Source organism: Ahaetulla prasina, chromosome 3 (assembly GCF_028640845.1).
Source record: "Ahaetulla prasina isolate Xishuangbanna chromosome 3, ASM2864084v1, whole genome shotgun sequence".
Classification (NCBI taxonomy): Eukaryota; Metazoa; Chordata; class Lepidosauria; order Squamata; family Colubridae; genus Ahaetulla; species Ahaetulla prasina.
The window spans coordinates 229,098,876-229,120,884 of NC_080541.1; the positions used below are offsets into that span (position 1 = coordinate 229,098,876).

General features: G+C 51.1%; 1 protein-coding gene across 1 annotated transcript in view; it reads left to right on the forward strand.

The window, feature by feature from the left end:
- ASXL1 (ASXL transcriptional regulator 1) overlaps positions 1–21,751 on the forward strand; it is a 49,513-nt gene extending 27,762 nt beyond the window's left edge. The window contains exons 8-12 of the mRNA XM_058178870.1: positions 12,579–12,742; positions 13,129–13,225; positions 14,568–14,673; positions 15,575–16,157; positions 17,446–21,751. Coding sequence (XP_058034853.1) covers positions 12,579–12,742; positions 13,129–13,225; positions 14,568–14,673; positions 15,575–16,157; positions 17,446–20,109 — 3,614 coding nt within the window. The 3' untranslated portion in view covers positions 20,110–21,751. The remainder of the gene's footprint in view (positions 1–12,578; positions 12,743–13,128; positions 13,226–14,567; positions 14,674–15,574; positions 16,158–17,445) is intronic.
- The last annotated feature ends 258 nt before the right edge of the window (positions 21,752–22,009 follow it).

A 22,009-nucleotide genomic window follows, 5' to 3' on the forward strand; every position in this document is an offset into this window, starting at 1 on the left:
AGTCAAGGACTAGAATAGAATAGAATAGAATAGAATTTTTTATTGGCCAAGTGTGATTGGACACACAAGGAATTTGTCTTGGTGCATATGCTCTCAGTGTACATAAAAGAAAAGATACGTTCATCAAGGTACAACATTTACAACACAATTGATGATCAATATATCAATATAAATCATAAGGATTGCCAGCAACAAGTTATAGTCATACAGTCATAAGTGGAAAGAGATTGGCGATGGGAACTATGAAACGATTAATAGTAGTGCAGATTCAGTAAATAGTCTGACAGTGTTGAGGGAATTATTTGTTTAGCAGAGTGATGGCCTTCGGGGAAAAGCTGTTCTTGTGTCTAGTTGTTCTGGTGTGCAGTGCTCTATAGCGTCGTTTTGAGGGTAGGAGTTGAAACAGTTTATGTCCAGGATGCGAGGGATCTGCAAATATTTTCACGGCCCTCTTCTTGATTCGTGCAGTATACAGGTCCTCAATGGAAGGCAAGTTGGTAGCAATTATTTTTTCTGCAGTTCTAATGATCCTCTGAAGTCTGTGTTTTTCTTGTTGGGTTGCAGAACCGAACCAGACAGTTATAGAGGTGCAAATGACAGACTCAATAATTCCTCTGTAGAATTGGATCAGCAGCTCCTTGGGCAGTTTGAGCTTACTGAGTTGGCGCAGAAAGAACATTCTTTGTTGTCCTTTTTTAATGATGTTTTTGATGTTAGCTGTCCATTTGAGATCTTGCGATATGATAGAACCCAGAAATTTGAAGGTTTCTACTGTTGATACTGTGTTGTCAAGTATTGTGAGAGGTGGAAGTATGGAAGGGTTTTTCCTAAAGTCTACCACCATTTCTACGGTTTTGAGTGTGTTCAGTTCCAGATTGTTTTGGTTGCACCACAAGGCTAGTCGTTTGACCTCTCGTAATGCATAAATTTATTATACTACAGATATGCCTGTTTCATTGGACGTTCCAGCTAAGAAGCAGTATTACATCTGTTTTTATTTAGGAAGAGAGTAGGATAGGATAGGTGCTGGAGAAGACTCCTGCAAGTCCCTTGGATTGCAAGGCAATCCAACCAGTCAGTCCTAGAGGAGATCAACCCTGACTGCTCTTTAGAAGGCCAGATCCTGAAGAGGAAACTCAAATACTTGGGCCACCTAATGAGAAGGAAATACTCACTGGAGAAGTGCCTAATGCTGGGAACGATTGAGGGCAAAAGAGGAAGAGGACGACAGAGAACGACGTGGCTGGATGGAGTCACTGAAGCAGTAGGCATGAGTTTAAATGGACTCCAGAGGATGGTAGAGGACAGGAAGGCATGGAGAAACGTCCATGGGGTCGCGATGGGTTGGACACGACGTCGCAACTAAAAACTAATGTCGCAACAGGAGATAGACTAGAATAGAATATAATTGAGGAGAGGAGAGGAGTAGAGAAGAATATAGAATTTTTTTTTTATTGGCCAAATGTGATTGGACACACAAGGAACTTGTCTTGGGGCGTATGCTCTCAGTGTACATAAAAGAAAAGATAACTTCATCAAGAATCGTAAAATACAACACTTAATGATAGTCATAGGGTACAAATTTAACACTTAATGATACAACACTTAATGATAGTCATACGCTACAAATAAGCAATCAGGAAACAGTCAATTACAGTATAAATTATAAGGATACAAGCAACAAAGTTACAGTCATAAGTGGAAGGAGATGGGTGATGGGAACGATGAGAAGATTAATAGTAGTGCAGATTTAGTAACTAGTTTGACAGTGTTGAGGGAATTATTTGTTTAGCAGAGTGATGGCCTTCGGGGAAAAACTGTCCTTATGTCTAGTTATTCTGGTGTGCAATGCTCTGTAGCGTTGTTTTGAGGGTAGGAGTTGAAACACTTTATGTCTAAGATGTGAGGGAACTGTAAATATTTTCACAACCCTCTTTTTGACTCATAGTATACAGGTCCTCAATGGAAGGCAGCTTGGTAGCCATTGTTTTCTCTGCCGTTCTAACTATCCTCTGAAGTCCGTGTCTGTCTTGTTGGGTTGCAGAACCGAACCAGACAGTTATAGAGGTGCAAATGACAGACTCAATAATTCCTCTGTAGAACTGAATCAGCAGCTCCTTGGGCAGTTTGAGCTTTCTGAGTTGGCGCAGGAAGAACATTCTTTGTTGTCCTTTTTTGATGATGTTTTTGATGTTAGCTGTCCATTTTGAGATATGGTAGAACCTAGAAATTTGAAGGTTTCTACTGTTGATACTGTGTTGTCAAGTATTGTGAGAGGTGGAAGTACGGAAGGGTTTCTCCTAAAGTCTACCACCATTTCTACAGTTTAAGTGTGTTCAGTTCCAGATTGTTCCAGTCACACCACAAGGCTAGTCATTCAACCTCCTGTCTGTATATACGATATACTAAATAGAGCAGAGGTCACCAACTTTTCAGACCTCAGGTACCACTAAGTTCATAATTTTAAATCCCGCAGAACATTAATATGATCTGCCTAATGACCAGCTGGGTGGGCGTAGCTAGGTGGTCATGTGACTGGGTGGGCGTGGCTCCTTAGGGCCCCAACAGGAAGCAGTTGTTGGAGCTAAACAGCCACCAGGAGAAAGTTGGCAAAACAGCTCAGCTCAAATTGGATCTGACTGAGAAGGAGGCTTAGCGGAAGCACCTCATTGAGGACTATGAGCATAGGCTTTCCAAGCAGAAAAAAGACCTGCGGGAGTCCAAGGCCAGGTACTCAGTGGGCTGAGATGGTCAGCCAGTTCCAGGCCATGATGCTGTCCCACTGGAACGAGGCCCTCCGGCTCTTGGCCACCAGTGGCACTTCCCTCTAGCCTTCACCCAAAGCCCCACACAAGGAGGCCGAAGCAAACCCCAAGTCGGAATTTCTGCCCCCCTCCGACCCACACAAAAAGGCCTCAAAAGGGGAGACTCTCTGCAGTAACACAAATGTTCATTGCACGTATCCGGCCAAAGGGCCATAGTTTGAGGACCTCTGATTTAGCGCAATATAAAAAAATGCAAATAATTTTTCTGTGGACCACCAAAATTTTCTCACGGACCACCAGTTGGTGACCGCTGGAATAGAGAATACAGAAAGAAGATAAAAATAAAATAGAATGGAATGGAATGGAATAGAAAAGAGAAGAAAATAGAGAAGAGAAGAGGAGAGAAGAGAAGAGGGAACAGAACAGAATAGAATGCAATGCAATGCAGAAAAAAGAATAGAATAGAATAGAATAGAATAGAATAGCATAGCATAGCATTGAATTGAATTGAATTGAATTGAATTCTTTATTGGACACAAGGAATTTGTCTTTGGTGCATATGCTCTCTGTGTACATATAAACGAGAAGTAATAGGTCATAATCATATTAATATGGGATTCAATTAATCATAAGTTACAAGCAACAAGTGATAAATCATAAGAGATCAAGAGGAGAGGAGGCAAGATGAGAAAAGAGGAGCGCTGGAGGAGTTATGTGTTCAGCAGAATGATGACACGGGGTGGGGTGAGGTGGGGTGGGGGGAACTACCTTTGTGTCTGGTTGCTTTGGTATGCAATGCCCTATGCAGGGGTCTGCAAACTTGGCTCTTGTAGACTTCAACTCCCAGAGTCCCTCAGCCAGCAAAGCTTTTCAGCAAAGCTGGCTGAGGAACTCTGGGAGTTGAAATCCACAAGTCTTAAAAGAGCCAAGTTTGCAGACCCGTGCCCTATGGCATTGTCTGGGGCGGGGGGGGGACACTTGAACCCGTTTACGTCCAGGATGTGAGGGCTCTGCAGATACTTTCTCAGCCTGGCTCCTGCCAGTGTACAGGTCCTCAAGGGAAGGCAGGTTGGTTGCGAATGTTTTGATTTATTCCTTTAAAAAGAGGCTGTGTTGAATTTCTGTCTTGATAATAGATAACAAGAGCTTGCATCTATTTCTTAATTGCTTCCTCTGAGCCGCTGTGGTGAGGAGAAGCCTGCAAATTAGAACCATCCGTAAGGCTGGGAGCGCTCAGACCTGCAGCGTGATCACAGCCTCACCTGTTAATAGACGAAGAGACTTTAGCTAGAGAGACAATCACACAACCCCGTGTGGGGTGTCATGCCTTCTTTGTGCACCAGGGAATCCATTGTAAGTGCCGGCACTGAAAAAGTAGGTGAAGCTTTCCCTCTAGTACAGGTAGTCCTTCACATACGACAGCAATGGAGCCTGCAGCTCACCCTCTGCAAGTTGTGATGGAGGTAAACCAAATTTACTGTGATTTTTGCAGCAGTCGTTAAATGAATGAGGCTGCTGCTAAATAAAGACAGTGGTTAGTGGATAATCCCCTGGCCCTGGATTATCATCTGTTCGGCAGCCGTGGGAGAGGTTTTCGGACATTTTTGTGCCCACGGCTGCTAAGAACGGGGCCGGGTAAGCAGACGGTGAATCCCGGCGGCCATGTTCTTTCGGGCCCAGTGGTGGGGCGATGACTTGGCGTTTTTTCTCGGCCGATTTTTTCGGCCGATTTTTCAGCCGGTTCCTGCAGTTGGCGTTCGGGATTTGGTATCTTCTGGCTGGTCTGCCTCCTGACTTTTACATCTTGGCGTCCTGGCTGTGCTGTGCCGTTCGGGTCCGGGTCTTGTTGCTCTGATCTGGGTGATAGCGACAGCGGAGACGCTCTATCTGTCTCCCGCCACGTCGTCCATGGCCTTCCCCTGCTGCCAGATTGCGATCATGGTGTCCTTCATATCCTCCAGCCTCTCGGAGAGGTTCAACCTGCTGGCCTCTTGGAAGGAGAGGTTTGGAGAGACCTGGATTCCAAACCTGGTGAGGATGTACTGGGGGTGATGGAGTTGGAGGGACCCCTGGATTGTACCTTTTGACCTTGTTTGGAGGTGGTGGTTGGAGGACAGTGGGAAGGCGATGGAGGTATTCCGGATTTATCTTCTTGTAGTTCCCCCCCTGACTGTTTAACATCAGCTACGCCTCTCCTGGCCTTTTTGGGATTCTCTGGCCGTGTTTGGTCCTTTGGGCCCTTGGAAGAGGCAGTAGATTCGATTGGGGGGACGGAGGCCGACATTGCATATGACCGGAGCACCCCCCACTTCTTACTCCAGGATGTTTGTATTAGGCATCCGACAGATCACCATCTGGACTGTTCTTGGTTTTCCACTCTACGCCTGCCCTTATTCGGGACTACCATCACGTGTCATTATTCTAGGCCTGTCCTTATTCAGGATTGTCATCATTCTGAATTAACATCATTTTGTCATTATTCTTGCCACTCGGAGATGGACCACTTTTAGCCGATTTTATCTTCAGTTCCTATGCGCTACTCCTCTTGTGAACTCTTGCACCTGCGAGGTGCCCCCGCCTCGCAGGAATGGCCCTCCACACTACTGAGGGCCAGCCTCTATGATGGGTTTTGGGACCCACAGAGGTGGCATGTGAAAAAAAAAGAACTTGTGGGGTTTTTTAAATAGGGAATTTTTAAGGGGTGGGAGGGTAAGGTCGGGAAATGGGGGTAACCCATCGGGGGGGTTTAAAGGGGGGGAGAGGAGTGACGGGTTGGGGAAGAAGCCCGTCAGGGAGGGTATGTCCAGTCCCAGTGCGTGCTCACGGCACTATTCCATCTGGTCCGAAGGCAGGGGGGGAGGGGGATGTTCAGAGTGTTATTCCATCTGTACGGTAAGTGGGAGAGGCAGACATGGCGGAGGCAAGGGGTCGTATCGTTCCCCGGGAGCACGTGCTCGATGTCTAAAAGCGATCACATGCTCCGACCCCTCAGTCCTTACTCGTTCCCCGGATGGCCAAGATCCTCAGAGCTTGGGTCTTCGGCTGATGTTGTGCAATGCCCGGCCCGTGGCTAATAAGGCTCCCTTGATTTGTGATCTTATTCAGAGGGAGTCCGCGGACTTTACGGGCATTACGGAGACCTGGTTGGGCACAGAGGGGGGTGTTCCCCTGGTTGAACTGTGCCCTCCGGGTTTCCGTACATTCCATCAGCCGAGGGCCCAAGGTAGGGGTGGGGGGGTGGCGGTTGTGATTAAAGAAAGCCTAGAGCCGAGGGAGTCCACTGTGCCTCAGATAGCTGGTTGTGAATCCCTCCTTGTGAAGTGGGGCCATAGGAATCAGATGAGTCTGTTGATTGCGTACCTGGCTCCTTGCTGCGTGGCTACAGCACTACCTGAGCTGCTGGAGGTGCTTGCCGGGGTGGCAGTTGAGATTCCCAGACTCTTGGTCATGGGGGATTTCAACTTGCCATCGGTCGGCTTTTCATCGACGGTAGCTCAGGAGTTCCAGGCTTCCATGACGGCCATGGACCTGATCCAAGTAACTGATGGCCCTACACACACGGGGGGAGGCACACTAGATCTGATTTTTATCTCTGGACAGTGGATTAATGATCTGGAATTAGGAGATTTAGTGACGGAACCGGTGTCATGGTCGGATCATTTTCTCCTTCGCCTGGACTTTCAAACCGCCGCTCACCACCGCAGGGAGATGGAGCCAATACGTTGGTTCCGTCCCAGGCGCCTGATGGACCCCGAGAGGTTCCGGACGGAGCTTGGGCCGTTCCCTGAGGATCTTGCCCACGGCACGACTGAAGAACTAGTTGCGGCCTGGGAACGGGCCGCGGCTGGGGCTTTGGACCGTGTCGTGCCTTTGCGGCCTCTAACCCGGCGTAGATCTCAATTGGCTCCTTGGTTCTCTGAGGAGCTGAGGGAGATGAAACGCCGGAGAAGACGCCTAGAGAGTACCTGGAGGTCTAGCCGTTCCGAAGCTGATCGGACACTAGTGAGATCTTTTACTAAGACCTACCTAGTGGCAATGAGGGAGGCGAAATGTTCTTACGTTTCCACCCTCATTGCATCGGCAGATAACCGCCCGGCCGCCCTGTTTCAGGTGACTCGCTCCCTCCTTCACCAGGAGGGGCGGGATGACCCCTTACAGGGACGTGCTGAGGAGTTTAACGGTTATCTATACGATAAAATCGTTCAGCTTCGGGATAGTTTAGACCAAAATTGCAATGATCTAAGTGGGATGACGGAGGCACGTCTTGTTGAGGTTGTTTGGGATGAGTTTGAGTCTGTGGCTCTCAAGGACGTGGACAGGTTGCTGGGGAGGTTACATGCAACCACATGTTTACTGGACCCGTGTCCTTCCTGGCTGGTGCTGGCTACTCAGGAAGTGACACGAGGCTGGCTCCAGGGAATTATAAATGCTTCATTGTTGGAAGGGGTTTTCCCCGCTGCCTTGAAAGAGGCGGTGGTGAGACCCCTCCTCAAGAAGCCTTCCTTGGACCCAGCTATTTTGGGAAATTTATCGTCCAGTCTCCAACCTTCGCTTTGTGGCGAAGGTTGTAGAGAGTGTGGTTGCATGGCAGCTTCCCCGGTACCTGGATGAAGCTGTCTATCTAGACCCGTTCCAGTCCGGCTTCCGACCCGGATATAGTATGGAGACAGCTTTGGTCGCGTTGGTGGATGATCTCTGGAGGGCCAGGGATAGGGGTTGTTCCTCTGCCCTGGTCCTATTAGATCTCTCAGTGGCTTTCGATACCATCGACCATGGTATCTTGCTGCACCGGTTGGAGAGCTTGGGAGTGGGAGGCACCGTTTATCGGTGGTTCTCCTCCTATCTCTCCGACCGGTCGCAGACGGTATTGACAGGGGGGCAGACCGCGAGGCGCCTTACTTGTGGGGTGCCTCAGGGGTCGATTCTCTCGCCTGTTCAACATCTACATGAAGCCGCTGGGTGAGGTCATTAGTGGTTTCGGGGTGAGTTACCATCTGTACGCTGACGATACGCAGCTGTACTTCTCCACCCCGGACCATCCCAACGAAGCTGTCGAAGTGCTATCCCGGTGTCTGGAAGCCGTACGGGTCTGGATGGGGAGAAGCAGACTCAAGCTCAATCCCTCCAAGACGGAGTGGCTGTGGATGCCGGCACCCCGGTACAGTCAGTTGCAGCCGCGGCTGACTGTTGGGGGCGAGTTATTGGCCCCAATGGAGGGGGTACGCAACTTGGGTGTCCTCTTGGATGGGCGGCTGTCATTTGACGATCATTTGGTGGCTGTCTCCAAGAGGGCTTTTCACCAAGTACGCTTGGTTCGCCAGTTGCGCCCCTTCCTTGACCGGGATGCCTTATGCACGGTCACTCACGCTCTTGTCACTTCCCGTTTGGATTATTGCAATGCTCTACATGGGGCTGCCCTTGAAGTGCACCCGGAGGCTTCAGCTAGTTCAGAATGCAGCTGCGCAGGTAATAGTGGGAGCAACTCGTTGCTCCCATGTAACACCACTCCTGCGCAGTTTGCACTGGCTTCCTGTGGTCTTTCGGGTGCGCTTTAAGATTTTGGTTACCACCTTTAAAGCACTCCATGGCTTAGGACCCAGGTACTTACGGGACCGCCTGCTGTTACCCTATGCCTCCCACCGACCCATACGCTCACACAGAGAGGGCCTTCTCAGGGTGCCGTCCGCCAGACAATGTCGGCTGGCGGCCCTCAGGGGTAGGGCCTTCTCTGTTGGAGCTCCTACGCTTTGGAACGAACTTCCCCCTGGTTTACGTCAAGTGCCTGATCTTCGGACTTTTCTCCGTGAGCTGAAAACGCACCTATTTATTCAAGCGGGACTGGCTTAGAAGTTTTACTAAATTTTAACTGGGGCTATTTATATTTTAGGGCAGGGGTGTCCAAACTACAGCCCGCGGGCCAACTGCAGCCTGCGGGTCAGTTTTTATTGGCCCGCAGCAAATTCTGAAAGTATAATTGAATATGGCCCTTTTCGGCCGCCTCCTGGTACTTGCCCGGTGGTTCGCTGCGAGGCTCGTGGCTCCTCCCCATGGGCGGGGAATAATGAAGGGAGGGGGCGGAGGAGGCGGCGAGCGGGAAAGAGGCTGCTGGCTGTACCTGACCCCAGCAGTTCTACCCTCGCCTTCCTCGGCCGCCTGGCGAGGCTCCTCGCACCTCCCCATGTCGGACACGCGTGGCGGCAGTGACAGCCATCGAGAAACAGGTGAGGAGGCGGTGAGCGGGAAAGAGGCTGCTGGCCGTGCCCGACCCCAGCAGTTCTACCCTCGCCTTCCTCGGGCCGCCTGGCGAGGCTCCTCGCGCCTCCACCCCTTGGGCAGGGAATAACGAAGGGAGGGGGCGGAGGAGGCGGCGGCGAGCGGGAAAGAGGCTGCTGGCCGTGCCCGATCCCAGCAGTTCTACCCTCGCCTTCCTCGGGCCACTTGGCGAGGCTCCTCGCGCCTCCACCCCTTGGGCAGGGAATAACGAAGGGAGGGGGCGGAGGAGGCGGCGGCGAGCGGGAAAGAGGCTGCTGGCCGTGCCCGATCCCAGCAGTTCTACCCTCGCCTTCCTCGGGCCGCTTGGCGAGGCTCCTCGCGCCTCCACCCCTTGGGCAGGGAATAACGAAGGGAGTGTCAAGTTCATACCAAATACAAAACAAAAGCCAAGATCAGGGGTGTCCAAACTTGGTCTTCTTAAGACTTGTGGACTTCAATTCCCAGAGTTCCTCAGCCACACCCCAAAATAAGCCACGCCCACAGAACTGGTACGAAAAAATTAGCACCCCCGTTCAATGGTGTGGCCCGTGCCTTTGCTTATTTTTCTGTATTTGGCCCTCACCAAAAAAACTTTGGACACCCCTGTTTTAGGGTTTTAAACTCTTTTAAATTTTGGCCATCTTGTTATATGTTTTGTTTTAGTCTTGTTTTTAAAGTGTATATTGCGGATTTTTATTTGGCTGTACACCGCCCTGAGTCCTTCGGGAGAAGGGCGGTATAAAAATCGAATAAAATAAAATAAATAAATAAATAAAATAAATAAATGAATCCATGGTTCACTCCGGGGCTGGTTTTTGCAGAAAACTGGAAGTAATTACCAGTTTTAACAGTGTTGGGAGGGACGTTGGTGGTCTTCTAGTCCACCCCATCCCACCCCCTCAGGCAGGAGACTGTATACCATTTCAGACAAATGGCTGTCCTGTCTCTTCTTAAAAACCTCCAGTGTTGGAGCACCCACAACTTCTGGTGGCAAGCAGTTCCATTGATTAATTGTTCTCGCTGTCAGGAAATTCCTCCTCAATTCCAGGTTGCTTCTCTCCTTGACTAGTTTCCGTCCTTTGTTTCTTATTCTGCCTTCGGCTTCTTTGGAAAATAAGTCAATTTATTTATTTATTTATTTATTTATTCATACTTTTATACCGCCCTATCTCCCTAGGGACTCAGGGCGGTGTACAGCCATATAAAAACACATAAATATACAAAGTAAAACATTCATCTAAAAAACTTATTATATAGGCCAAAATTTAAAATAGACATATAAACAATAAAACCCAATTTAAAACCAGATCTAAAATTTAGTCATTTAAAAATTTAAAACCCTAGTCCAGTCCTGCGCAAATGAATAGATGTGTCTTAAGCTCGCGGCGGAAGGTCCGAAGGTCAGGAAGTTGACGAAGTCCTGGGGGAAGCTCGTTCCAGAGGGTGGGAGCCCCCACAGAAAAGGCCCTTCCCCTGGGCGTCGCCAGTCGGCACTGCCTGGCCGACGGCACCCTGAGGAGTCCCTCCCTGTGAGAGCGCACGGGCCGGTGGGAGGCATTCAGTGGCAGTAGACGGTCCCGTAAGTAACCCGGACCTATGCCATGGAGCGCTTTGAAGATCATTACCAAAACCTTGAAGCGCACCCGGAAAACCACAGGCAGCCAGTGCAGTCTGCGCAGGAGGGGTGTTACATGGGAGCCACGAGGGGCTCCCTCTATCACCCGCGCAGCCGCATTCTGAACTACCTGGAGTCTCCGGGTGCTCCTCAAGGGGAGCCCCATGTAGAGAGCATTGCAGTAGTCCAGGCGAGATGTCACGAGAGCATGAGTGACCGTGCATAAAGTCAACACACACACACACCCCTCTTCAAAGTAGGTTTGGAACTCAGCAAGAAAATGGTAACTATTTTGACAAGGGATCACCCCTATTGTGGCAAACCATAGAATTAACAAACGGTGCTCAGTACCTGATTATAACAAGTAGCAAGAGATTAAAAGCTCGGTCCATTCAACTTAACCAAACGTAGGCTGGAATAAATAAATGATTTAAAATCCTCTTAAAAGACCATCAGGGACAAGCCCGGGTTTATTTTTGCAAGTTGTCTTAAAGCAAAGCTCCTCCTAGGTGAACACACACACACACATATACGCAGGGCAGAGGCATAACATAAATAAAAGGCATTTTCCTTGGCAGCAATAGGATATAGTTTGCTCTTGGCATCTTGGATGGTTAATTGTCCATTTTAGCCTCCAGCCCTGGTAATTCCTGGTAACCTTCCATCTCTGATTAGTTTTTCAAGGGGAGGGCAGGCTAGGGAGGGAGTGCCAGGTTTCCCCAGAATGGGAGAGAGACTTAAGATGATCACCTGGTGGCAATATCTGTTTTACTAATTTAGTTTTTTTAAAATTATTATTTTATATGCCATAGGTGGCTTACAAACACCAAAAACTAATAAAAACAATAAATAATATTAAATTAGCTTAAAATTGATAAAGGATGGGGAGGAAGGGAGCAAGAGGCACGCGGGGAGGAGGGGAGATCTTAGAATGAATGAATGGGAGGGACCTTGGAGGTCTTCCAGTCCAACCCCCTGCTCCAGCAGGAGACCCTGTATACCATTTCAGACAAGTGACTGTCCAGTCTCTTCTTAAAAACCTCCAGTGATGAAGCACCCACGACGTCTAGTGGCAAACAGTTCCACTGGTTCATTGTCCTCACTGTTAGGAAGTTTCTCCTCAATTCCAGGTTGCTTCCCTTCTTGATGAGTTTCCATCCATTGTTTCTTGTCCTGCCTTCAGGGGCTTTGGAGAATAATTTGACCCCCCTCTTCTTTGTGGCAGCCCCTCATATACTGGACTACCCATCATGTCACCCCTAATTCTTCTTTTCTTTAGACTAGCCAAGCCCAAACCCTGCAGCCGTTCTTATTCTTCTTATCTTAGTCCATCACTCTTTCTCAGCCACCTCAAGGGGTTGTTGTGAGGAAAATGGGAAACCATAGAATCAAAGGGGCCTCATTTAGGGACTGTTTGAAGTTACAACTGCACTGGAAAAAAGTTATTTACCACTATTTTTCGCATTTATGACTGTTGCAGCCTCCCCATGGTCATGCAATCAAAATTCGGGGGGTTGGCAATTGATTCATACTTACGACTGTTGCGGTGTCCCAGGGATCTTTGCAAGCACCAGCTTTTGAGCTGTTTTGACCAGCAAAGTCAACGGGGAAGCTGGATTCACTTAACAGTCGTGTGACTAACTTAACAACTGTAGTGATTCACTTTAACAACTGTGGCGAGAATGGTGGTAAAATTCATTTAACAACTGTCTTGCTTAGCTACGGAAATTTTGGGGCTCATTGGTGGTCATAAATCGAGGACTACCATAGCGACTTGAACTCTTGGCGTGTGGATCCGGTTGTCTGCGCCTGACAGTTGGCGAGGCCGCCTTTCAGCAACTTCCAAGAAAGCTGCCCTGTGTTGAGAAACTAGAGCTGTGTGAGTGTCTCTTGAATCTCGGCTACGTAAACATTTCTGCTTGTCTGTTGCTTTCTGGGAACTGCAGGGCAAATGAAGAGGAACAGGGGGGACGACATAGACTTTGAGACGCCGGGCTCCATTCTGGTGAACACAAACCTGCGGGCGCTGATCAATTCCAGGACCTTCAATGCCCTCCCCCTGCACTTCCAGCAGCAGCTGCTCCTCCTCCTCCCTGAAGTAGACAGGCAGGTAAGGATGTCTCTCTCTCTCTCTCTCTCTCTCTCTCTCTCTCTCTCTCCCCCTTTCACTCTCTCTGTTTCTTTGTCTCTCTCTCTCTCTCTCCTCTTTGTCTATGACTCTCTCTCTCTGTATGTCTCTCTGTTTCTCGTCTCCCTTTTGCTCTGTTTTTCTTTCCCTCTTTCTCTGTCTCTCTCTTTCTCTTGTCTCTGTCTCTTTCCCTCTCTCTTCCTCTTTCTATCATTCTCTCTTGTTACTTTCTCTTTCTCTCTCTCTCTCTCATTATCTCTCTCTCTCTTTCTCTCTCTTTCTTTCCCCCTACCTCTCTTTCCCCATCTTTGGAAGGGAGTCGGTAAAGGTTTGCGCACTGTACTTAACACACTCTTCCTCCCTTCCAGCCTGGGACAGACGGACTGCTGCGTCTGAGTGGAAGCGCCCTAAATAACGAATTTTTTGCTCATGCTGCCCAGAGCTGGCGGGAGAGGCTGGCAGACGGTAGGTTTGCTGGTTCTGGGATGAGGATTGAGGGGGGAGGGGGCAAGCCCATCCTTGGAGCAGGCGTTGGCCTAGAACAGGGGTGGGGAACTACGGCCCCTATATGACTTGTGGAATTCACCTCCCAGCAAACAAGCGCAGCCTCATAAATCTGCTTTTTTTTTTCAGCCATTGAATGAAGCGGTCAGTAATCAAGGACTTTGGCAAAATGACATATGATTAGGCGAGGTCTTTAGCCCGGGGGGTATAACCTCAAACTGACGAAGAGGGGGGAAATTCAAAAGTACAGGTAGTCCTCGACTTACGACCACAATTGAGCCCAAAATTTCTGTTCTTAAGCCAGCTTTGCCCCATTTTATGACCTTTCTTGCCACCGTTGTTAAGTGAATCACTGCCGTTGTTAAGTAGCACCACGGTTGTTAAGTGACTCTGCCTTGCCCAGTGACTTGGCTTGTCAGAAGGTCACAAAGGGGGTTCATGTGACCCCCAGGACACTGCAACCGTCATAAATGGAGTCAGTTGCCAAGCGTCTGAATTTTGATCACACGACCCTGGGGATGCAGCAAAAGTCGTAAGTGTGAAAAATGGCCACAAGTCACTTTTTCCAGTGCCCTTGCAACTTCGAACGGTCACTAAATGAACTGTTGTAAGTCAAGGACTACCTGTAACATTTGAAGGAGACTTGTGAATCAGTAACTGAGTTTAAACGTGGTTGGGATATGTCTGTCATCTGGGAGACAAATAAGCAAATAAAAAATAAATTAAAAAGAAAACAGAAACCAAAAAAAAAACCCTCTCAAAGGGCAGCTAGGATGGACCATTGGGTCTTTTACTGCTGTTAGTTTTCCATCAATCAATAGAGCTGGAAGGGACCTTGGAGGTCTTCTAGTCCAACCCTCTGCAGGAGACCCTATCCCATTTCAGACAAATGTCTGTCTAATCTCGTCTTAACCTCAGTGTTGGAGCACCCACAACTTCTGAAGCTAAGCTGTTCCTTTGGTTAATTATCCTCACCGTTAGGAAGTTCCTCCTTAATTCCAGGTTGCTTCTTTCCTTGATTAGTTTCTATTGTTTCTTTTCTTGCCATCTGGTGCTTTGGAAAAATAAGTTGACCCCCTCCTCTCTGTGGCAGCCCCTCAAATACTAGAAGGCTGCTATCATGTCCCCCTGGTTCTCCTTGTCTCTAGACTGGCCAAACCCAATTCCTGCCACCGTTCTTCATATGTCTTGAATCATCCAGGCCTTGAATCACCCTAGTTGTTCTTCCTTGTGTTTCTTTTCTAGTGTTTCTACGAAGCCAAATAAACTCGTGATTCTTTTTTTTTTTTCCCGTCCCTTCCAGGGGAGTTTACTCACGAGATGCAGGTCCGCATCAGGCAAGAAATGGAGAAGGAAAAGAAAACGGAACTCTGGAAAGAGCGGTTTTTCGAGGACTACTATGGGCAGAAGTAAGTTAGTGTGCAGTGTATAAATTGAATAAATAACCAGCCGTCTTTGTGGCAGCAGGTCCTGTTTTCCCATCACTGTTGCCAGGGCAAAGGCCCCACCGGTTTCTCCTTCCCTAGACCCACAAAGGGCTCCTTGACACCTTCCCTGCCTGTCATGAGGAGGGGAGGTGCTCAGTGAGAACTCCTGGAAAGGAAAGCCCACTGAGCCTCTGCGACATTCCTCCCAGGAAAACCTAACGGGGGTCCCTGGCCAGGCTTCTTCTGTTTAGCGCAGGGCTCTCCAAACTTGGCCCCTTTAAGACTTGTGGACTTCAACTCCCAGCATCGCTGTCTGGGGAAATCTGGGAGTTGAAGTTCCACAAGTCTTAAAAGCTACCATGCTAAAGCAAAGGGCAGTCGTGTTTGTTTGTTTTTTTCAGCAGACAGAAATAATTCCAGTGCAGCAATACACAGGGCTGTTATTTTCAAAAACAGACTCAATGCAACAAGAACAAAAAATAGGTTTTGTTTTTAATAATTTAATGCACTGTTTTTTATCAGGGCAACCTGGTCTACACAATTATGGGATGGAGCATATCACTCCGCTTCCAAGTAGCCCGGGTTCAAATCCCAGAAGGGTACAGCTAGCTCATGAGAGCTAAATAGCTTGGAATAGATCTCTACTAGTCTACCCTTTATTTCTTTGTTGGTAAAATATAAATTCCGATTTAATGCACTGTTTCTCAAACCTGGCCACTTTAAGATGGGTGGACTTCAACTCCCAGAATTCCCCAGCCAGCCTCGCCTCAATTCAATGGGAGCTGAAGTCCTCAAGTCTTAAAATTTCCAAGTTTGGAGAGGCCCCCGGGCTAGTGGGCTAAGCTGGCAACTGACTCCATTCTTACCCCCCTCCCCCTTGCAGGCTGGGCTTGACCACAGAAGAGCAGAACTCGGCCCCCAGTGAAGCAGAGAAGAGGACCACGGCGGCCTCCCCAGAAGGCCCCACCAGGGCACCCTGCACTCCCACAACCCACCAACCTGACGGGCACTTCAAGAGGCGCTCCCTCCGCTGCCGGAACCGCCGGAACCGGCATAAATTGCGTGAAGCGGAGCCTTCCTCCCCTGCCAAAGAGGCCTCCTCCTCCTCCTCGTCTGCGGAGGCCACGCCTGCCGAGGAGAGAGAGGCCAATCCCGCCACGAACGAGTGCCAAGCCAGCCGGGCAACTCCCTTGGCCGAGATGTCCCCGGAGGTGACCAAGGTCTTGAGCAAGGTGGACGAGGTTGTGGCGGCGGCGGCGGCTGCAGCTCCGGACAGAATTCCCAGCCTGCCTCTGGGACCGCAGGATCAGCAGAAGAGGAAATGCTTTGAGCAACCCGCCTCTCCCTCTTTCCCCGAAAAGAAGCCCCGGCTTGACGACCGTCAGTCCTTTCGTAACACAATTGAAAGTGTTCACCCAGAAAAGCCACAGCCCACCAAAGAGGAGCCTAAAGTCCCTCCCATCCGGGTAGGAGGCGGTCGGGGAGCTGCTCCCTGCCTCAGTGGGTGGGTGGGTGCGTGGGTGGGTGGATGAGAGGCGGTTCTCGGCTTCCCTGGCTTCTCCCGAGGCCTCAGGCTCAAGCAGTCACCGGCTGACTTGCTAACATGCCTTCAGCTCAGGCCCCAGGGTGGGTTTCCTCTGGGCCAGGAGGGAGGGGAGGAAGAGTGAGTAGGCTCTCAGGGGAGGGGGGGCGGTCTAGAAGGGGGTGGAACAGTGGTGGGTTTCAGCAGGTTCTGACCAGTTCTGGAGAACCGGTAGCGGAAATTTTGAGTAGTTTGGAGAACCGGTAGTAAAAATTCTGACTGGCCCCACTCCCATCTATTCTCTGCCTCCCAAGTTCCAGCAGATTGGGAGGAAATGGGAATTTTGCAGTAACTTTCCCCTGGATTGGGGAAGGAATGGAGATTTTACAGTATCCTTCCCCTGCCACGCTCACCAAGCCACACCCATAGAACCGGTAGTAAAAAAATTTGAAACCCACCACTGGGGTGGAATGAAAGGATCTTAACAGGAATGCCAGGGTGGAAATCCAGTTTGATCTAGTGGTGAAAGCACCAGGCTAGGAACCAGGAGACTATTGGTGATTCTAGTCCTGCATTAGATACAAAAGGCAGCTGGGTGGCAGTGGGGCCAATCGTCAAGGGACAGGGAATTCTAGTCTCGCCTTAGAGCCAGCTGGGTGACTTTGAGCCAATCCCCAGGAGACGGGGAGTTCTAGTCCTGCCTCGGCCATGAAAGCTGGCTATGTGACTTTGAGCCAATCCCCAGGAGACTGGGAATTCTAGTCCCACCTTCAGCGCAAAATGCAGCTGGGTGAATTTGGGCCAGTCATTCTCTCTCAGCATTCTTGTAGGGAACCTAGCAGGAAGGTGTCTTGGGTATATTCCCCATTTTGAGTTATTTATAAAATAACTTTTTTATCTAACTTTTCTCTTGGGAATAGAAAAGCCTCCATTATTGTTGAATTAACCATAAGGTAGCTGAGGGTAGTCCCGGTGTGGCTTTGCCCTTTAGCGCTAAACCTAAAAAGGAAGAGACCCCTGTCTCCAGGCCTTTTCCCAGGGGACTCTGGGAGTTATAGTTCTTGACCCGTATGCTTCTGCCTCTCAAGAGTACTAGGGACGGTTCCTTCTAATAATTAAATATTTCTGAACGATTATAAAATTCTAAAAAATAAGTGGGGGAGGAGCTTTTAGCATGCAGGCCTGAAGGACGTGCTCTTAATGCCCTTCTTGTTCTTCTTTGTTCTCTCCAGATTCAACTTTCCCGAATCAAACCCCCCTGGGTGGTTAAAGGTCAGCCAGCCTACCAGATATGTCCTCGGATTATCCCCAATCCAGAACCCGTCAGGCCGGACCGAAGGGGGAGCCCAGCCTCTGCTGACTCTGAGGCCTGTCCTTTGCAAGGCCGAGTCCAGCGAGCGGCTGCTGCTCCTGCCTCCACCATTGGAGGTGGGGGTGGGCCAGGAGGAGGCAGCGGACGGAGCCCAGACGAAGGCGGTGGTGGTGGTCGCGGCAGCAACAACAACAGCCGGGTCCGGCCACCCAGGAGCCACCGCACCAAGCACTGGCGATGCAAGAGAACTCGCGGGAAGCGCTGGTCAGATTTACAGCGAGCACAGCTATTGCCGCCTTCCCACCTAGGAGGGAAGACCACCGGCTGGCAGGGGCCTGAAGCGAGCTTGCCTTCTGGGGCCGGAGAGCTCGAGCGGGGTGGACAGGCCACGAGTCTTCCTTCCCAGGAAGCTGCTGCCCAGCTGGAGGAGTCCTCGGAAGGCAGCGTCCCGGATCGCAGAGCGACGGAAGTGCCGGCCGGTTGTCCTGGCCAACTTTTGGATGATCCTAGGCCTTTTCCAGAAGGTGCTCCTCCGGAGGGCTGTAATCGGAAGGAGAGAAGGGAATCTCCCGTGGGAAGCCAGCAGAACAATGGCTGGTTAGGAGATTCTGAAAACAGCCCCTTGGGAGGCGCGAGCAGGAAGGAGGGCCGTGAAGGGGACCTGGCTTCCGAGAGCAGCACAAGAGTTGGCTCAGAAGCCTTGGGCTCCCCTGCATGGGAGGGCGTTCCAGAGGGCCCCAGTCCTGTTGGGATGGAGCTCCCGCCACCCCAGACTCAGAGGGCCACCCCAAGTCCCGGAAGAGAGGCCCCAAGTAGCCCAGAGGAAGCTTCCCACTCAACAACAGGCCCGCTCCCTCCTTGCTTTGAGACGAGCGCCCACGAGAGCCACTTGTCCCCAGTAGTGGCATCTTCGGGCATGGAGGTAGAGACCGACCGACAGCGGGCAGCGGCAGGGCCAAGCGCCAGCCCCGGCAGCGACGAGGAAGCCCAGAGTCTGCTCAGTGAGACCACAGAGACGGCCTCCGATTTGGACGCTGAGCTGAGCGTTGATGATGAGAACTTGGAGATAAACAGGGATTGTCGCCAGGCTGAAGAGAGGGAAGAAGGGCCCCACCAGAGACACCTGGAGGAACGCAGAGAGGTCCTCTTAGAAAACAGGGAAGATTTGCCTTCGGATATAGGGGTCGTCGACTCACGCTGCAGGACAAGGTTGCCCACTCCTATCCTCGGCGCAGGGAAATCGGTTCTCTCTGTTGATGTCCCAGTCCAGGAAAGGCCACCCTCGGGCGTCCCCCAGCCTCTGTCCGCTGCAGCAAGCAAGCCCCTCGAGGGGCATGTAGTCACCCAGGGCCTGCCTCCCAAAAGCATTCCCTCGGCCTCTTCCGAGGTGGCTGCAGCCTTTTCTCGGGACAAGCCCCCGGCAGAAACCCGCCCTTTTCCCGAGGCGGTTAAGAGCAGTGAACGCCTCGCGCAGGACGCCTCTTCCAGGCAGGGGACAGGCCTGAGTGACTCAGCCAGGAAGGCCATGCGGGCGCCCCGACCTTTGCGGGACTCTGCCGAAAGGGCCTGCCTGCCAGAGATTGCCTCCCTGCCTCCAGAGAAGAGTCCCAGTTCGGGATCCCTAGATCAAGTCGTCAGCCAGTCCCCGGAAACAGATCTCTCGAATCTGGGGAAGAATCAAATCTCTCTCTCCTGTCCTCGCCCCGATAAAACGGATCCTCCCAGGACAAATTCTACGGCTGGCATCGGGAACCTGGACGAGAAGCTGAAGACGGCCCCGGGGCCCAAGGCCCCCCTCCGTCTGACATCTTTGGAACCGGAGCAGCCAAGCAACGGCCCTGCCGAGAAAACCCCCGCGGCTCTGGGCAGGAAGGTCTTCGGCTCGGGCGTCTTGGGCGGGGCAGCAGCCAAGGCCCAGAAGCCCCAAGGCTCGGAGCCCTTCCCCATGTGGGGCATGCTGTCCCACAGCAAACTGGTCTCTCCCCTGCCCAAGGCTGTTGCCCCTGGAGCCCGCTTGCCTCCCGCGAGGGAGGACTGGCCCTCCAAGAGGAACGGTGGGTCAGTGGAGAACAAGAAGGTCCTGGCCTCGGCCTCGGCCCAGAGAAAGAGGGAGCAGCAGAAAGAGGGCTCTCCCCACTTGATGGAGCCTTGGCAGAGCTTCCCGCTGGTGAGGGACCTGGCTTTTTTCAAGCTGCCGAAGGAGCCGGGGCCCCTGGAGCCTTCCTCCCTCCCTTCCCAGCTCAACATCAAGCAGGCGATTTACGGGAAGCTTTCCAAGCTGCAGCTGAATTCCTCCCGTCTGAATTACGCCTCTTCGGCCGGCAGCCCCTTTTTCCCCCGGAATCTGGAAGGCAACGCCGGGCCCTTCGGCCCCAAAGCCCACTTGACGGCTTCTTCCCGGGGGGGCGGGCTGTCTTTTTCCGCCCAGGTGTTTGCCGAGACGGGCAAAGGCATGGAAGAGGTCTCCCTCAAGTGCTCCTGCAGCCTTAAAGCCATGATCATGTGCCAGGGCTGCGGGGCGTTTTGCCACGACGACTGTATCGGGCCCTCCAAGCTTTGCGTGCTGTGCCTTGTGGTCAGATGACACTCGCAGCCCCGGAAAGGATAAAAGCTGTACATTGAGCAGGTTCGGAGGAGGAGGAGGAGGAGGAGAAGAAAAGGAGAAGGGACGCCGAACGACCAGGAACCACCGTATATGCAAAAGATTCTGGTCCTAACGAATAGCCAATATGGACGCTGTACGTCTTGGGTTTTCCTGCTGGGGGTGGCAAGTCAGTCATGGAGACAGGCTGGTTTCGGAGGGCTGATTTCTCCCCCGTTGAGTAACTCTTGGAGATTTTGGCCTGTTGGTGCCCGGCCTCAGACCCTCCTTGTGCCGTGAGCCCCATCCCGGTGGGCTGGGTATGGGGGAAGAGCTGACCTCCCCCCTCCCTCCTGTTGGAAGGCCAAGTGAAAGAGGCCCAGCTGAATCTGTCTTCCATTTTCTCTCCCTGCCACCACCCACCCCAGGCGCTGGGCTCGGGTCGACCCGGAGACCCAGGGTGGTGGGCTTCGGAGCTGCAACGCAGGCGGAGAGGAGGAGACCCACACGCGTCTCCTTCCAAGCCTCTGGGAAGACTTTTCACTTTTGAAGCAGTGTCATCTTTTCTGGGTTTGTTTTTGTTTGTTTTTTTCTGTTTGTTTTCTGGGTTTGTTTTTTTTTAAAACCCCATACGTATATAAATATAAATCTATAATATAATTTTTTTTTTGTTGTTCTTGGGTGTAAAGAAAAAAACAAAACAAGTGGAAATGTTTGGCTCCTCTCTGTACCTTTTACGCATCATGTCGTCTGTTTTCTGCTTCATCCATTGTACACAGTACTTGGCCAGACTTTTGTAAAATGGATGTTCTGTACATAAAAAGCTCTCTTTTTTTTGTTTTTGTTTTTTAAAATCCTTTTCGGGGGAGGGGTTGTCCTTTTTCTTACCCCCCCTCTGCCCCCCCCCACCATCCCACCATCCTCCAGGCTACCCACAGTATTGCATTGTAGAGTAGTGTCAGTTACGAATCGCTCTCCACCGCCTGGCCCGAGCAGAGGGGAAGCGGGGAGCCCAAGGGCCGGCCTGGGCCAGCCCTTCCTGTTGAATCCCCCACCCCACCCCACCCCACTCCGAAAAGTGAGTCCATCTCCCAGAGGTGTGACCCACTCTCCTTCCCCTGGGGAAGGGCCTTCCCGAAGGTCTCAGCCGAAGGGCCCCCACCCCGGTCATCTCCCTCCTACTTGACCTACTTACCTACCTACCTCTTCCTTTCTTGACTTCTTGGCTTTCACCATCGACTTCCTGCTCAACAGCGATAAAAATCTGGGTCGTTTCCCCCTCCTCCCCCCTCCCCAAGGGGTGGGGTGTTACAGGCATGTGAGTTCCTGAGCAGGGGAGGCGAGCTAAGGGTGAGAGAGAGCGCACGGTGCCCTGCCCTTCCGAAGGTGAATCCACAGATGGTCTGAACCTGCTTACCAAAGAAGGGGCTTCCCCAAAAAGCCTGCCCCCTCTTCTGACCCACCCCCCCACTCCACCTCCCCCCCTCCTCCATCCTCCAAGAAGGTTGGGGCTGTGTACAGATGGAGCCTGGGCTGATGGGGGAGGGGCAGTCCCTGGTCCACCCTGATGTTATATGTCCCTTGTGGTATGGAGAATAAAAATAAACATAAAAAAAATAAATAAAAACCATTTGGAACAGCTCAAGCCTGGGTTTTGCAAGGCTCCTTTCCCAGCGGTATCTCTGTGTGTGTGTGTGTGTGTGTGTGTGTGTGTTTTGTGGACAAAAGTGGGGAGGGGACAAACACCAAAGCAACCAAACTGGACGTACATACCCTTACGGTCCGTCCGTCCCCCCCAAAAAACCCCCCTCTTGGACAGAAGAAACAACACCCTCATTTCAGGTCCTCCGATTGTGGGTGTGCTTCTGTTTTCTTCGCCCTACACGCAGACATCTTGGATAGA